Source organism: Garra rufa, chromosome 20 (genome assembly GCF_049309525.1).
Source record: "Garra rufa chromosome 20, GarRuf1.0, whole genome shotgun sequence".
NCBI lineage: Eukaryota > Metazoa > Chordata > Actinopteri > Cypriniformes > Cyprinidae > Garra > Garra rufa.
In genome coordinates this window covers 13,991,231-14,008,978 of record NC_133380.1, presented here as the reverse complement: position 1 = coordinate 14,008,978, position 17,748 = coordinate 13,991,231, and the positions used below count along the sequence as shown (strand labels likewise).

Genomic DNA, 17,748 nt, shown 5'->3' with positions numbered 1-17,748 from the left:
GAGAAATTAAGTCAGAATTGTAGATATAAACTCGCAATTCAATGAACATATCAGTCTTTTTTTCTCCCTCAAATCTGGACTTTATAACTGCGTGTTTATGTTGCAATTCTGACATTATTTCTCGCAATTCTGCCTTTACAACACGCAATTGTGCTTTTATATCTCACAGTTCTGAGAAAAAAAGTCAGAATACCCTTTTTTATTTTTTATTCAGTGGCGGAAATGGGCTTCTATATAATGCAATTCCAAACTTGTATGACTTTATTTCTTCTGTAAAACAAAAGAAAATACTTTAAGAATTTTTTTTTTTTCGTCCATACAATGGAAGTCAATGGATTTGGTTACAAACATACAAACAATGTTGCACAGAAGTAAGTAAGTTGTACAGATTTGGCCATGAGTATGTTTAAACAATGACCAAATTTTATTTTTGGGGTGAATTATAATTTTTGCACCAACAACAAAGCAAAACAGAGCAAAACTGTGAAAAGACTGACTGTTTCCAAACAGGTTTTTTTAAATATCGTTTTAACAAACAGACAGACCTGCACCAAACAGTGTCAAGCCTGACCATAGACTGTAAAAAATATGGACGTAGTGTCCGTGACGTCACCCGTAGGATTCTGAAGCGCTATTTTGAAGCTCATAGTGGGCGGGATTCGGCCGTCGCCATCTTGGAATCGCGTCACAGGGCGTCACTCCCGGATAACCAAAAATGGGCAAAAAGGCGGGACGTGGGTGGAGCTGGTTGCTGAAACCACGCCCGCCTAGCGCGACAGTGGTGACAGCAGCGGCAATCCCCCTGTCACTCAAGTGGCCACGCCCTTAATTATGCTGAACTTTAAGGCTTAATATAACTTAAACGGATGAGTTCTAAAAAAAAATTCTCCCCCCTCACAGTTGACATGAAGGGCAAAACTAGCTATATAGACCAAAACCATTTTTTGAACCAGGCTGTAAACATACTTTTTTCTGCTGTAAAGTTGGGCATTTTAACATGGGGAGTCAATGGGACTGACTCCCTTTTGCAGTCAGTCTCTAGCGGCCAGTCGATGAATTACAGTTTAAGCCACTTCCGTGTTGGTTTCAATAGCGAGAGCGGGAGGTTGCCGCTTGAGCCTGACATGCATACTACACAATTCATTTATGCACTGCATAGTCATTCTATATATATCCTGAATAATAACACAGCCAAAACATATAATTTGTATTGTGTTAGGAGACAGTCCCAGTTCATCCTCATTACATCAGCAATAACACAACAGCAGTGAAACCCAATGTCCAGCGGCTCAAATAAATATTGCGCGCTGGTGTTTGATCAGTCAGGAGAGTACTTTTATAAATAATGCATCTGCTTCTGTAGCCTGCATCACACAAAATGAGTCGCCGGATCCAGAGGGAATTGGCAACACTGTTGGCCTTTGTTGAAATGCATTGAAAAATTAGACCTTCAGTCAGTCAGAAAACATGCTCTAGGACCTAGGTGCTGTGTTTTTATAGTAAGAGCGCCACCCAAAGGCTAAATAGGCAAAGAGAATGTTGTGGGGGAAGGACAGATATCCTTTTCAGGGACTTGAGAGTGTGACTGAAATGGTTTGTAAGTTTGGGTGGATGTTTGCGTGTGTGAGAGACAGAGTAAGCGACAGAGGTGTATGTGATGTGCTTGCTGAAGAGCGACAGGGAGACGCTGCAGTCTTAGCCTGTGCAGAATACTATATCTGCTGGCCTACTAACTCAGATAGTCTGAGACAGACGATGAATATTTCATTGCGTGTATATGGGGTAATGGAACTGACTGTTTCATACTGGAATGCAGCTGAAATCCCTGGGAAAAAAAAGTGTAAGGTTGAAGCCACTGCACAGTGGGTAGTGCACAACATACATGCTCACAACACATACAGAAAAACTGGTTGTGCACAGGGATACAGGTTCAAAACCTCACCATCTCTTCCCCCACTTACTTGTCACTCTCAACTTTCTTGTGTTGAAAAGGCTAAAAAAATCACATCAAACAAACAACTGGGGAACAGCTGCCTTGCTGTCAAACTACCTACAGTAGATACTGTAGATAGCTGTTTTTTTCTTTCAAGCAAGTTAACTAAAATTTAACCTAATAATGAGTGGTTACAAAGCTAGAAAAATGACAAAACTGTTTTTTTAACAAGTAAAATTAGAAATTAGTATTTTTTTAAATGGTAGTTTTTGTTCTTAAATTTCTGGAGGCAAATTAGTCGCAATCGGTTATTTAATCAGATCTGCAGCCGCCTTTGCTCATATTTAGTAAAGGAGCTAATAATTGTGACTACAACTGTAGGGATGAACTGTCATGCCTTACAGAACCACATATTTGCATATTTAAACAAATCTGAACACAAACATATGAAACAAAAAAGTTGCATTCAAAGAAACTATATATAGGCCTACACATACAGTACCTTGCAAAAGTATTCACATCCTTTCGTTTTTTCACGTATTGTTATGTTGCTGCCTTATTTTTAACTGTTTTAAATAGCTTTTTTATACATCAATCTACACTCCATCCACCATAATGAAAAACAGAACTGTCACAACTTCATAAATGTATTTAAAAAATACAATAAGTACATTGCATAAGCATTCATACCCTTAACTCAGTACTTAGTTGAAGCACCTTTACAGCCTCAAGTCTTTTGGGGTAATTTGGCAAATTTATCTGCCATTCTTCACCTCACCTCTTTACTTCTCAAGCTTTGTCAGCTTGGATGGGGTCTGACAGACATTTTCAGGTTTCTCCAGAAATGTTTGATTGGGTTCAAGCCCAGGCTCTGGCTGGGCTACTCAAGGACATTCACAGAGTTGTCTAATAGCAATTCTTGCTGTGTGCTTAGGGTCATTGCCCTTTTGGAAGGGAAACCTTCTGCCCAGTCTGAGGTTCTGAATGCTCTGGATTGGGTTTTCATTAAGGCTAATTTCAATATTTTGGTGCACTGAGTTTTTCTTGTACTCTGGTGAGTCCCTCAGTCTCTGCCACTGAAAAACAGCTGCACAGCATGAGGCTGCTACCAGCACACTTTACTTTTGGGATGGTACTCTGCAGGTGATGAGCAGTGCCTGGTTTCCTTCAAACATGATGTTTGGAATTATGGTTCATCAGAATCTTGTTTCTCACAATCTGAGGGTCCTTTAGATGCTTTAAGTGTTTTTTCATACGTGTTCACTTAGGAGAGGATTGAGTCTTGCCACACCATCATAAAGCCCAGATCGGTGGAGTTTTGCAGTGATGTTTGTCCTTCTGTAAGTTTCTCCCATCTGCATATATGATCACGTAGCTCAACTAGAATGATCATCAGGTTTTGGTCACCACTCTAGCCAAGGTCCTTCTCCATCAATTGCTCAGTTTAGCCAAGAGGCCAGCTCTAGGAAGATTTTTGCTTGTTTCAAACTTCTTCGATTCAGGGTAACAGAGACTACATGCTTCTGTGAACCTTCAATGCAGCCAAATCTTTTCAGAACTCTTTCCCAGATGTGTGGTTTGAATTTGCCACAGGTTAAGTCCACTCGAAGTATAGTAACATCTACAAGCAAAATAAATGCTCTAAGCTAAATTTCAACTGTCTCAGGTATGAATACTTATGCAATGAAATCATTTAGGTTTTTTTTATTTTTTATTATTTTAATAATTGCAAAGACGTTAAAAAGCATTTTTTTTTCTTTACCATTATGGTGTATGAAGTCTAGATTGATGTGGGAAAAAAGTAATCTAAAGCAGTTTAACTTAAGGCAGCAATGCAACAAAATGTGAAAAAGGGGTATGAATACTTTCGCAAGGCACTGTATAAATGAAAAAAATTGAACTCCCTTCATTTTGTAGGTGTGCACCAACTATATAATGCCTTAAAATGCTGCCTATTAGGGGTGTGCGATCTTAAAAAAAATTTATCTTGATATTTATTGGGATTTTTTCAATAATGATAATTAAACAATATTTTTCTAAATGTGTTTTTTGCTGGTATCCTTGGCTGGTTCAGGCTTAATGAGTGATTCATTAATGGCTAATTTATTTACAAATGAAGCAAGTGTCTGCCTTTGCTTCTCGACTCTCAAGACATGTTCTTGTTTGTTTTTTCAAAGTCAGTGACATACTTGATAATGTCAGCTCACATACCATTAAAACAACAATTACGATTGCAGACGATAAATATAACACAACCCTACTGCCTACGCAGGTAGCTTCACAACAGCGCTAAAGAGAAAGAGTCCAACATCGAAGTGAGAGAGATGCAGACTAAAGGAGAGAATGAAATGAAGAGAGAGAGATAAATGACTGCAGTGGAGGAAGGCGAGACTCAGAGCAATATAGCGAGAGATAAAGCGAGAAAGCGAAAGCAAGTGAACCAAACAAGAGATACTGAAAGCAACTTAGACTTTCCAATTAATTGTCTCATTTACTCTCTAATTCCTCTTATTCAGAAATGCATTTGTTCGGATTTGCAGCAGCTGGCCGGTGATATGAGCATGCTAATGGAAGAGAAACACCCCTGCCATGTATTCAGGCCCGGCTGTAGCGCATTAATGGACCATCATTGCTCGCTGATGATTCCATGAAAAAAAAAAACGCAGGCCAGGGATAACAGAAGATGGGCTGGTTATTTTCAGGGTCAGCTGTAATGTCCAGGTACTTGGCAGGCTGTTTAAAGCCTGCTTGTCAGATGATGGAGACCTACAGTGGCCATATGAGCATTAGTTAAGGGTGAGCTTTAAAACACGTTATTAAATCGCATTTAGTCTTAGATTATTAGTTAACCCAGGAGTACAATTGCCATTACGATGTGTGACTCCAGTCAGACAATGCAGATTTAATGATTTATTATGTTAAACTGTATAATCAGAGTCTAGGTCACAATTGACAACATTGTCTGGTTGTTCTACATCATCAATCGTGTCACGTTCTCACATTCTCACATTCTGATGGACAGAAATTGCCCACAGGCTGTCATGGATGGACAAAAGTGGGTATTTGTGGACTTTTTATTCTTCAGAGCATTCTTCGGGTGACTTTATAAATTCATAAGGTGAAGGAAATGCTATATAACAAGAATATTTTTAATGAATAATATATAGACAAGCAAGTATCAACATTTTATCTGAACACCTCTGTCTTTCCTTCACTCTCTCGATCTCAAAAATAACAAAAACAAAAATAACTTTATTCAACCATTTCTTCTCTTCCGTATCAGTCTTCAAACGAAACTATTCTCGTAGTTTCATCAACATTAAACCACTGATGTCACATGGACTATTTTATTGATGTCCTTACTACCTTTCTGGGCCTTAAATGTGTCAGTTGCATTCTTAATATCTTAATTTGTGTTCTGAAGATAAACAAAACATGAGGGTGAGTAATTAATGACAGAATTTTCATTTTTTGGATGAACTATCCTGTAAGACAATGAATATAATACTCAATGGAAGAATTAATTTCTTTTAGAACAAAGAAACAAACCAAAAAAAAGTCACATTTCAAAATGTATGAATGCTGATAATATGTGATCACAAAACCAGTCTTAAGTAGCATGGGTATATTTGTAGCAATAGCCAATAATACATTGTATGGGTCAAAATTATAGATTTTTCTTTTGTGCCAAAAATCATTAAGATATTAAGTAAAGATCATGTTTGTAATTTTTCTACTGTAAATATATCAAAACTTATTATATTAGTAATATGCTTTGCTAAGAACTTAATTTGGATAAATTTAAAAGCGATTTTCTCAGTATTTAGATTTTTTGGCACCCTCAAGATTCCAGATTTTCAAATAGTTGTGCCTCAGTCAAATATTGTCCTATCCTAACAAATCATAAATCAATGGAAAACGTATTTAATCGGATTTCAGATAATGTATACATCTCCATTTCAGAAATTTGACTGGTTTTGTGGTCCAGGGTCACATATAGCTCCAGAAGATAAGGTATTGTTCAAAATTAAGTTCACTTCCAGAACAAAAATTTACAGATAATTTACTTAGTCATCCAAGATGTTCATATCTTTCTTTCTTCGGTCATAAAAAAAAATGTTTTTTGAAGAAACATTTCAGGATTTCTCTCCATATAGTGGACTTCTATGGTGCCCACGAGTTTGAACTTCCAAAATGCAGTTTAAATGCAGCTTCAAAGGACTCCAAACGATCCCAGCCAAGGAAGAAGGGTCTTATCTAGTAAAACGATCAGTTTTTTTTTTTTTTTTTTATTACAATTTATATACTTTTTAACCTCAAATGCTCGTCTCGTCGAGCTCTGTGTGTACTCTGTGTATTCCGGTTCAAGACAGTTAGGTTAGGTCAAAAAACTCCCATCTCATTTTCTCCTCCAACTTCAAAATCGTCCTACATTGCTGCAGAAGTACCGACCAAGTGTTTACAAAGTGAACGTGCAAAGAAGATCAAATGCCTTTTACAAAAAAAGGTTAAAACAGCGATGTAGAATGATTTTGAAGTTGGAGGAGAACATGAGATGAGAGTTTTTCAACATACCCTAACTGTCTTGAACTGGAATACACAGCGTGCATGCAGAGCTAGACAAGATGAGCATTTGAGGTTAAAAAGTAAATTAATTTTAATTTTAAAAGAAAATAACTGATTGTTTTACTAGATAAGACCCTTTTTCCTCGGCTGGGATCATTTAGAGCCACTTGAAGCTGCATTTAAACTGCATTTTGGAAGTTCAAACTCACAGCCACCATAGAAGTCCACTATATGGAGAGAAATCCTGAAATGTTTTCCTCAAAAAACAATTTCTTTAAGACTAAAGAAAGAAAAAAATTAACAACTCCTTTAATGTGATGAACCACAGCTGTAGCTGAAAACATTTAAACATGATGACCTTGAGACCAGCTGGTGAAAAGCAATCACAAAAAAGTCTAAGAAAACGGAACTCAGAACTAAACCATGATATGGGTTTCTGATTAGGAATTAGACTGTTGTGATTACATCAAGGCAACAGCATCCTGCTCTCACCGCTGTGCGCATGGGTGTGTGTTTTTCTCACCTTGCTGAGAGAGCGGTCACTAACACAGCGAGCCAGCTGCTGCGTCTCAGTGATCTGATCAGCCACCCTTTTCTGCTCATTGAGTTTCTCAGCAAGAGTCTCCAATTCAGTCAAAGCCAATTGCAAGGGCAGTCTGTCCACATGGCCAGAGGGAGTATTCTTCAGCATGTCCTAAAGACAGAGAGAGCGAATGAGTCAAACTGAAAAAAATGAGGATAAAAGAAACACACCAAGTGAAAGAGTAAAAGGGACTCATTTAAAGAAGCTAATGGAAGGACGTAATGACTGCACCTCTACCGCACAGACAAAACATTAGCCATTGTGATGTATTACAGCACTATTAGTATTCATTTAATGCTGCCGGTACCTTTACTCTCACTAAAAAGCAAGAAAAGGGGGTCAGAATAACAGTACCATCTCACGTTCATGAGAGAAGCATGCAACCAGCCCTCTGGGAATCATTACTACAGAGCTGTGCACTGAAACAACAATCATTCACAAACTCTCTTTGAGAAACTGAAGAGAGAGAAGAGGGCATAGGCAGTGTCGACAACCCAACATTTCCAATTACACATTAAGAATATTTAGCCTAAATTGACATATTAGCGGTCATTACCCGTATCAATTAAATTTACAACTTTGTGGAGTAAGACGCAATTAAGCTAGAAGTACAAAAGGTCAGTACTGTATTTATAACACCCTTGCATTATTAACACCCATGCTGTAATTTTTTTAAATGGTGGTGTGATAAATTTTAAAGTAAATTAATAAGCTCTATAAATGGCAATAATTATATTTTATTTCTACATATTTATGTAGACCCCTATGAAATCCATTTTAGTTTTTTTCCCTAATTCCGCTTTTTTTTTTTTTCAGTTTAAATTAGTTTTTTTTTTTTTGTCATTTTAATAATCAAAAGCATCTCTAATTAATTAATTTAATTAAAAATATATATATCATTTATTCGTTTTTAGAAATTTAGTGTTGCGTATTTACATTTTTCTGGTAAATAATTTTTCTGATAAATAAGGTTTTAATAATAATTTTATTATTATAGTAGTAGTAGTATGATTACATAAAGCAATATATTTCTGTCACAATTTCTTCAAGCTAAACCAAACTTTTATTTTGACGGGTTTCTGTGCACATTTTTTTATACATTGTTCGGTTTAAAATTTCCTAGACTCTGTTTTAACGGTTAAATTTAAAAAAATATATATTAATTAGTTGAAATCATAAAACTTACACAATTTTAAATCAATTTCTTCAAACTTTAACAAAAATTACATTTCAAGGCCCTATGCAATGCATGTTAATTCTCTCAAATTATTTTTTTCTTTTTATTTAACAAATTCTGTGTTTTCCTTTAATTTTCTAATTAATTTTTGTTTTATTCTAAACCATTATTCTAATGGTTTCATACATTTTTTTCTCTCAAAATCAGTATTTTTTTTACCATTCTATTTTAATGGTTACATTACATTTTAATAATCAAAAGCATCTCTAATTAATTGATTTAATTAAAAATATATATATCATTTATTCGTTTTTAGAAATATAGTGTTGCGTATTTACATTTTTCTGGTAAATAATTTTTCTGATAAATATTCCTTAAAAAAATAAGGTTTTAATAATAATCTTATTAGTAGTAGTAGTAGTAGTAGTAGTATGATTACATCAAGTAATATATTTCTGTCACAATTTCTTCAAGCTAATTTTTTCTATATTTTGGTTGGTTTAAATTTTCCTAGACTCTGTTTTAACGGTTAATTCAAAAATTTATTAATCAAATATACTGTATGTCTGATTAGTTGAAATAAAACTTACACAATTTTACAGCAGTTTTTTTTTTTTTTTTTACTTTAACAAAAATCAAATTTTAAGGCCCTATGAAATACATGTTAATTCTCTCAAATTTCATTTTTTTAAACAAATTCTGTTTTTCTTTAATTTTCTCATTTTTAATTATTAAACCATTATTCTAACCATTATTATTCTACAATTTAATTAAATTGTAATAATCAAAAGCATATCTAATGAATTAATTTATGAACAAATATATTTTATTTATTTATTTTCAGAAATACAGTGTTAACATTTATGTATTATGTGCTCACATTTTTCAAATAAATTCTGGTAAATATTTTTTCTGGTAAATATTCCTTTAAAAAATAAGTATATTTAAAGTATATTTATTTATTTACATAAATAGTAGTAGTAGTGGTGGTGGTGGTGGTATTACATTAAGTAATATATTTGTGTCACAGTTTCTTGTATTTTGACAGGTTGCTGTGCATTATTTTAGTTTCTGATCAAAAACTAATTTACTCATAATAATTTTTTTTAATTCTAATTCAAGCACTTGCATTCAGCTATATTTGGTCGTATTACAAATTGTGATTGCAAATATCAATGAGAGTTGTGGCAAAACAGAAGATTATCAATAAACAAAAAATGTAATTAATTAAAGCACACTTTTTTTTACACTTTCATGGTGTTTGTTTTGAATCGTTGTATGAAAAAGAGCAGCTTAGATAATCTTATTATTTCTTTCTCGGTTTCTAATAAGACGCATATGTTTGTGGTTAATTCAGGCCACTAAAAAGGAGGAAGCAGATAAAGGTCTCAGCCTGTCATCAGATCTTGTTCTGTTTAATGTGTGATTAAACACAGGCTACTCTCAAGTCAGAGCATTGAAAAAAGCCCTTATTCACATTCATAACTTATCTATCACAATTCATGGGTAATCGATGCCTACTGAGGTATGAAATTAAGTGCCACAGCACTCCTCCTGCATCAGAAAGTTCAGTGGTGAATTCCTCGCTTGTTGCTTGTCCATAAAAATGAACAAAAGAGGGAAGGACCTTAGAGTAAGCAAGGCGGAGGTGTATAATAGTTTGGCAATGTAAATTTGGTGAATTCATGACATTTTACTGCCATCTGAGACCAATGGCTGAAGAGGTCAATGTGGTATTTCTGAAGTAGATCTTGATCATGCTTTGACATTTTGGCACGTGACTTGTTTGTGTGACAAACTGGACCTTTCAAAAATGTATTTATTTAAATACACAGTTCACACAAAAATGACAATATAATTTACTTACTTTAATGTCATTCCGAACCCATTTGACTTTGGGACACAAAAGAAAAAAAATGTAGAACAATGTGCTAACTATTAATTTTATTTTATTTTTTATCTACTGAAAGTGACTCAGACTGTCCATGTTTAAAAATGCTTAGGCTGGTTTTAGCGGTCTATTTCCGCAGGGTGAACTTTGAAGTTGACTTGAGAAAGCCTAGCCTAGTCTGAAAATTTGAAGCATGATTAACCTGTTGTAAGCATGTTGCTAACATGTTTTTAGCACGATTAGCTTGTTGTTAAGAGGATTAACAAGTTACTAGCATGTTTTACAAGCTACTAGCAGGTTGCTAGCATGTTTTAATGCGATTAACATGTAAGCATGTTGCTAACATGTTTTCTAACATTATTAGCATCATGCTATCATGTTGTTAGCATTTTTTGACAATTAACATGTTGATAGCATTTTTCAATATGATTATCTCACTCTTAACATGTTGCTAACATGTTTTTAGGATGATAGCATGTTGATAGTAGGTTTCTAACATGATTAGCTTGTTGCTAATGTTTATAGCATGATTAGTATGTTTTTAATGATAAGCTTAATTTCATACCTCAGTAGTCACTGATTACCCATGAAATTTGGACACAATTTTTCCATTTTTTTAATGTTTTCAATGCTTCTGACTTCTTTGTTGTAATTTTTTATTATGATTAGCTTGTCGCTAGCATGTTGCTAGCATAATTAACATGTTACTAACATGTTTCTAACATGATTGCTATCATGTTGTTAACATTAGCATGATTAACATGTTTTAGTATGATTAGCATGTTGTTAACATGTTAACACAATTAGCATGTTGCTAACATGTTTTAAACATGATTAGTATGCTCTTAACATGTTGCTAACATTTTGCTAACATGTTCTTAGCATTTTTAATGTGATTAACATGTTAGCATTTGGCTGCATGTTTCTAACAATATTAACATCTTGCTATCATGTTTTTAACATGTTTTAACATTATTAACATGTTGTTAGCATGTTTCTAGTATGATTAACTCATTGTTAGCATGTTTTTAGGATGATTAGCATGTTAATAGCCAGTTTCTAACATTATCATTTTGCCTAATTTTTTTCTAGCGTTATTACCATGTTGTTAGTATGTTTCCATGATTAGCATGCTTTTAACATGTTGCTAGCATGTTTCTAATATGATTAGCATGTTGCTAGAATGTTTTAACATGATTTAATGTATTTCTAACATGAATGAAAACCTAAAGCCAAGTAAAACCAGCTGATTCAGTATAAAATCAGCCTAGAAAAAAAAACAGCTAAAAGAGCCTAAGCTGGATGGCTGGTCTTAGCTGGTTTAAGTTGGAAGTAGCTGGTTTTAGCTGGTCTCCCAGTCTGGCTGGTTTTAGTTGGCTGTTCCAGCTGGTCTCCTATAGTCTGACCAGCTAAGGAAGTGGCCAAAAACCAGCCTGCTGACCAGCTATGACCAACTAAAACCAGGCTGGAGATTAGGCTGGTTTTAGCGTTTTTTTTTTTTTTTTCAGCAGGGAAAACCAGCTAAAACCAGCTGATTCAACAAACAATGGTATTTTTGGTGGTTTTGATAGTCAGGGTTACAAGCAAGCTTAAGTTGGACCAGTTATGACACTTCAGTGGTGCTTTTTTGTCAATTTGGTCTCAAAGCACTATATGGAAAATAATGATATAAGTATGTTCTTCAACATTTTTTTTGAGTTTCACAGAAGTAAGTTAGTTGTGGGGTAAAGTGCCTCATTTATGCAAGCAATGTGTGTGCTTGTTTTTGTTATATTCAAGTTCTCTGTGTCAAAAAAAAAAAAAATCTTTGGAGTCTGATATACAACCCATTCTGTTTAATGGCCATGAGCCAAGGGAAGAGCAAACTTGTGAGCTAGTAGGCTGCAAAAAGACCTGGCATGGTCTTAGCCAGTCATTCAGCTTCTAATAGACTTGCTTGGCAACTAATTTCCAGTCACTTAAAGGAGCATGACCCCTCCAGCACTCTAACCGCCGGCACTGGGTGAGCAGTTTATAGATAAATACTGACCTGCAGGAGGAGTATGAACTGAGGAAACCGCTGAATAGGCTTCACCATCAGACCATAGAGAGTTATGCGGTCAACGCTGGATGCCTGCTTCTTCTGCGAACGTAAAAAGATGCAACCACATATTGAGAAAAAGGCAAAGAAAAAAGAAGAGGGTAGACAGAGTCATTTCCACACACAGAGCAGAAGAATCTTGACACTCAAGGGAGTCAGAGAGGTGGGTGGAGGTTAGCATTACACTATTGATTCTTTCATGCCTGCCAGCAGACTCTGGCAATCATTAGACTGCGCACTGTCAGAGAGTAGGTGTACTTGAGAGCCCTCCAGCAGATTTCAAAGCAAGGATATTAGACTATGGTCAACTATGCATTTGTGGAGTTCAGACGCTTTTACAGAATTTAAAGATTCAAGTTGTTGCGCAAATTTGTTGCCATGATAACACTACACACATATTTTGCACTTTAAAGACATATAATCTCATCTTGCATTTATAAGGTAAAATATCTTGAATTTAAAAAATAAAAGAAACAGTTATAATTCATTCAGAATATAAGTGGCTTGCCTGAAATGCTCCAAGTGAAAGATGTTCTCACTCTCAGACTAACTGCAAAGCTATTAAATTCTAATGACTTCTTTTGTTTTTAATTAGTGTTTCGGACTCATTTTTCAGTTAGAGAGGACATCAGATGCCCATTTTTCACAAATTGGTATGATTGTGTACGGTCTTCATGAAATGTCTGCAAAATACTTTGGTTAAAGGAACCATATGTAAGAAATGTATTTCAGTTAATCACAAAATGGCCCTGACATGTCACTAGACATTAAGAAATCATGTTCATTTCAAATACTTATATCACTGACAACAGTGGTCCGGCCAGGATATTGTTATTTAAAAGTGAGAGTTGCAGCCCACGACTGATGTTATTGTTGTCATTTTGTGTTTTGGTCTGAGGCTCCACCCTCCAGCTATCTACCAATCACGAAGTCAGTAGAGTTTCATCATCCGGGTTGCCAGCTCTGCTCTAGTTACAGCTGCAGCTACGAAGTGTCGGATAAAACATGTATAACGAAACCTATAACGAAGCCTCATTATGAATCCGAAATATGTCGTGACAAAGTCCAAAATAAAACAGGGATTTGTATAGGAGATGCCTTTGAAAGATGGAGACGGCTGAAAACGGAGAAAAATTTGAAGACAGACACCAACATTGCTAATTTTCTCCTGGACAGGTAAGATTCATCTATGTTTGGCTAACTTTGCTTCCGTAAACAGTGGATTTTCCATGGTCGCCCGTGCTAAATGCATTCATAAAAAGCTTTATATCGCACCACTAGCAGGGTATGAAAACAATCTATGTTCCGACTGAAATGTGGTATTACAGTACATCTTTACGAAATATCTGGCTAATCGCCATTAGTAAATTTTTGCGATACATAATTACTTCGCAAAACATCTCTTACTTCGTGAAGCATAAACATAATTAACAGAAGAAAAAAAAATTACTGTGTAGGACTCGTCACTTGCCATTAGAAGCTCCTTGTAGCAGCCTACGTTCCTGCTGGATCCTGCAGCTTAGCTGGCAACCTCGAGTCAGGGGGGATTGGGAGGGGATACGCCGTTCTACAGTATTTTGAAAGTGATTGCAGTACCAGTTTTGGCCACAATCCTACATAGGGTTCCTTTAAAATTCCTCAGTGGTCGGGTAAAAATAACACCCTTTTTACCTTCTCAAACACAACTCTGTTCACAGCAACCCATTTCGGTGCATGTCTCTTTAAATGCTATTTAGCTACACTCTTAAAAATAAAGGTGCTTTAAAAGGTTCTTCACAGCGATGCCATAGAACAACCATTTTTGGTTCCACAAAGAATCATTCAGTCAAAGATTCTTTAAAGAACCATCTCTTTCTTACCTTTTTATAATCTGAAGAACCTTTTTTTGCCACAAAGAACCTTTTGCAAAACAGAAAGGTTCTTCAGATGTTAAAGGTTCTTTATGGAACCATTTAGACAAAAAGGGTTCTTCTATGGCATCGTGAAGCACTTTTATTTTTAAGAGTGTACTGCTCACTCCACACCTCTCTTCAATTTATTGTGTATTTGGTGGCGCATTACCATCAAAAAAAAAAAAAAAAAAAAATCAACTGTGTCCTCAGTAACTCTGATGTCAGGAGAAAATAAAGACTCTTATATTCACATTTACATACTCGTAATAGGATTTATAGCAGTGCAACAGGAAAAAGGACAAGAAAGAAGTAAATAATCCATTCTGCAGCACAGCAGTAAACAGGTAATTTAGAGTGAAATTTGTGTTTATTAAGGAGGATATTGACAACAAATATCAGCTCTTACCTTGAGAAACTCCAGAAATGCTGGTTTAGACATGCAGGCTTTCTTAATTAGGGCCATGGCATTGGTGAAGTTATTGACGTATTCACTATATACGTCCAGCACCATGGATTTCGAGAACTAATGGGAATGCAGAAAGAAGATGTTTAGACAAACAGAGAAATCATATTTCATTTGGTTTTATGTTCATGCTCTGCTTTACTTAGTCATCTCTCAACATGTCTAATTTCTCCTTCAGAGCGGAGACTGCTCTTGAATTTTGCTGTTGTGATGGGCAGGCCACTCTAAAGGTGATTACAGGGCAAAGGAATGGAAGTAAACAGTAATTTTAGTGTGGTATTTATGCAGCGCTGCACCGTTTGCCATCCCAGGGACCTAAACATCTTTGACAGTCCATTACTGCCGGGTGTTTTAGAGCAGGCAAAATGGCAGCCATCCATTCGCTCTGCTTTGATTGAAGCTGAACAGACCTGCTGACAGCAGCAGTGCTCGCAGGACTTGGAGAGGACATTAACGAGCCACAAATAGACGTTAACCCCTGTCAAACTGTACCTCCCCTTTGGGGCCGCCAAGTACAGCAGGAAATGATACACACGGGTAAAGATGTTATTATCAACAAACACACATACAGGGCAAATTTACGAAACAGTTGCAGCACTTTGCAGCATGCCATGCTTCAGTCCAATATCTATTAGGATTGTGCCGTGAGCTGCTTTAAACAATACACAATTCATAACTATTTTAGGGTTAAGTAAATTAGTGGCTAATTTGTATGAATTCATACAATCTCATTCTCATTTTATTAGTAAAGTGCTTTTTTTTTCATTTTGACGTAACAAAGTGGTTGTATCTTATTGTGTTAGAAGTGTACTTACTTTTTTAAATTAGCCTTTCCATTAACACCATTATATTGTTCATTCTGACTGATTCACGAATGCAAAACGGGTATGAACACAAGAGGCAGGATTTATCGCATGAACCAATCACAGCTGAACATAACCAGTCATATCCAATCATGTCGCGATGGAGGCCACGTGACTTTCCCCCATTCATTCTCAAATACCCCTCACCAAACTCACCGCACGCTTTAGTGGGTCTGTTAAAACTTAATGGTCTCAGGGGAGGCGAAAGAGACACGGACTCCTGCTCTGCCCTCCAAAGGCAAAGTGCAGTAACTACGTCAACACTGAAACTGAGAAAAATGCTTTTAAAGTTTTTACGCCAGTTAGTCAAACATGTTGACACTCTCGCTTCTCTGAAACGGGACAAAATTGAACCAGGAGACTTTGCCACAAGACAAAACCGTTGTCATAAAGTCCATTTTAAGCCTTAACCCAATTTTGACCAAATGTGTAGTTACTGCGTTTTGCCTTTGGAGGGCAGCGCTGTAACTTTACTTGATGGTGTCGCTGTTGGACAGTGCTAAATTTATGATTTACACATTTTTTAAAGTTATATTTAGTAATATTAGCGTTGTTGTTTTTTTTTTGTTTTTTTTTTGTAGTAATGAGGAATGTAGTAGAGGAAATGACCCTGTATATACTTACATATCTAATTATTTTATTAACAAGAGAGGTTTATGTACATTGTCTATTGATAATGGCAAAATAATAATCAAATCATGATCCAACAGTGCATAAGAACATCAAATCCAGGGTTTAAAAATTACCATACATACGTGACTTTATTTTTTTTTTAAGCCAAGTATAGGCCTAATTAAACATATGGGGTTCTATACACTTTTCTTAAGTTCTAGCACTTGTACATGCATTTACACTGCACCTACAAATTAAATAAACATTATGAGATTGATGTTTTAAATATAAAAACTGAAATATAGAAATATGAAATGATAGAGGAAAACAGAATGATACTTTTAAATATTAGGCATAACAGTAGGTGACGACCAACAGCCACTGTTTTAATAAGTGAGTCTTTGAGTCATTTATTCAAGCGATTCTTTCAAAACTAATTATTCATTCATTCAGGAACAAAGTAAGAAACTACTGTTTTTATGAATGGATCAGGGAGTCACTGACCAAATTCATTTTGTAAGGAAACACTGCTGTGTGTTGCTGTAGAGACATATTACATGGATTTGTTTGGAACCGTTTTCATTAGCAAAACAGAGCAAAAAAAAGACAATATTTTTTCTCTACAATTTATATAACTTAGCATTTCTTTTTTGGTTATTGAACAGTTCCCCTGACATGAAGAAAAGTCTGCTACAGACTATGCTAACCAAACTTTTCATATACTCACTCTAAATATGTGTGTGTGAGTCCTAGGAAGACTGCATATAATTCTATGATTAAATAAATTTGTTGCTTCACAGTCACAGGGCTCAGTAAAAAAAATAACCTAATTTCACAAATGGCAAAATCGGTATTAAAGCGATCAGTTATACAGTACAGTAAGTTACAGATAGACTACCTGAAACAGCTGCTGCACCTTTTTATCAATATTTGGACAGTTCTTGTCATGAGTGAATGACAACGTAGGTAGACACTGTAAAATGTGCAGAGAGCAAATCTGCGGTTCTAGAAACTATTTTAATGCTTAATAACTTTTCGTCAGACTACTGCTTCAATGCACAGGAAACCATAATGAGTGATCAGTCACAAGTTCAGTATTTGCGCTAAATCTATGCAGAAATTAGTAAACTTCATTAGTAAACTTCATTTACGAAAAGTAACCCACCAAAGTGGCTAGTGATTTGACAGCGTTACCCACCACAGCTGATTTTTACCCACATTTGGCAGGTTTTCAAATTCTGGGCATAACCAAGCATACAGCCATATGCACAGCTGTTAATGAGCACAATTTCAGCATTTTAAAATGCAGATTTGTGTATTTTTAAACCCTTACCAAACGTTCATAATCAATATGGTGCTAAAACACATACAATGCATACTTCGTCTGCAGTTCAACCATTTGCCCCATAGTGTGTACATATGCACTCAATAACAGAAAAAAGGTGCAAAGCAATATGTTGTGTGTTATGTGGTTTGTGGGTTTATTTCTGCTCTCCAATGCACCGCAGTGCAACTTCAGCTGTAAGTGTTCTCTCTATGGTACTTCTTTGTGCTCCAGGGACTTTATAAAGACCAATAGTGCTATGCAATAAAAGCAGGTCAGACAGGCCAAACGCTCTCTTTTAACGGAAGAATAATGAGAGCAGCTTATGGATGCTGCCTGTGAGGAGGGTCACTACAGAAACCTC

The 17,748-nt window shown here is 35.7% G+C and overlaps 1 protein-coding gene across 1 annotated transcript in view; it reads right to left on the bottom strand.

Moving 5' to 3' along the window:
• Positions 1–17,748, bottom strand: part of arhgef10la (Rho guanine nucleotide exchange factor (GEF) 10-like a) — a 153,534-nt gene that overhangs the window by 94,761 nt on the left and 41,025 nt on the right. Inside the window, exons 11-13 of the mRNA XM_073825406.1 lie at positions 14,529–14,645; positions 12,180–12,272; positions 7,023–7,193 (exon numbers count right to left, since the gene is read on the bottom strand). Of these exons, the coding sequence (XP_073681507.1) occupies positions 7,023–7,193; positions 12,180–12,272; positions 14,529–14,645 (381 nt within the window). The remainder of the gene's footprint in view (positions 1–7,022; positions 7,194–12,179; positions 12,273–14,528; positions 14,646–17,748) is intronic.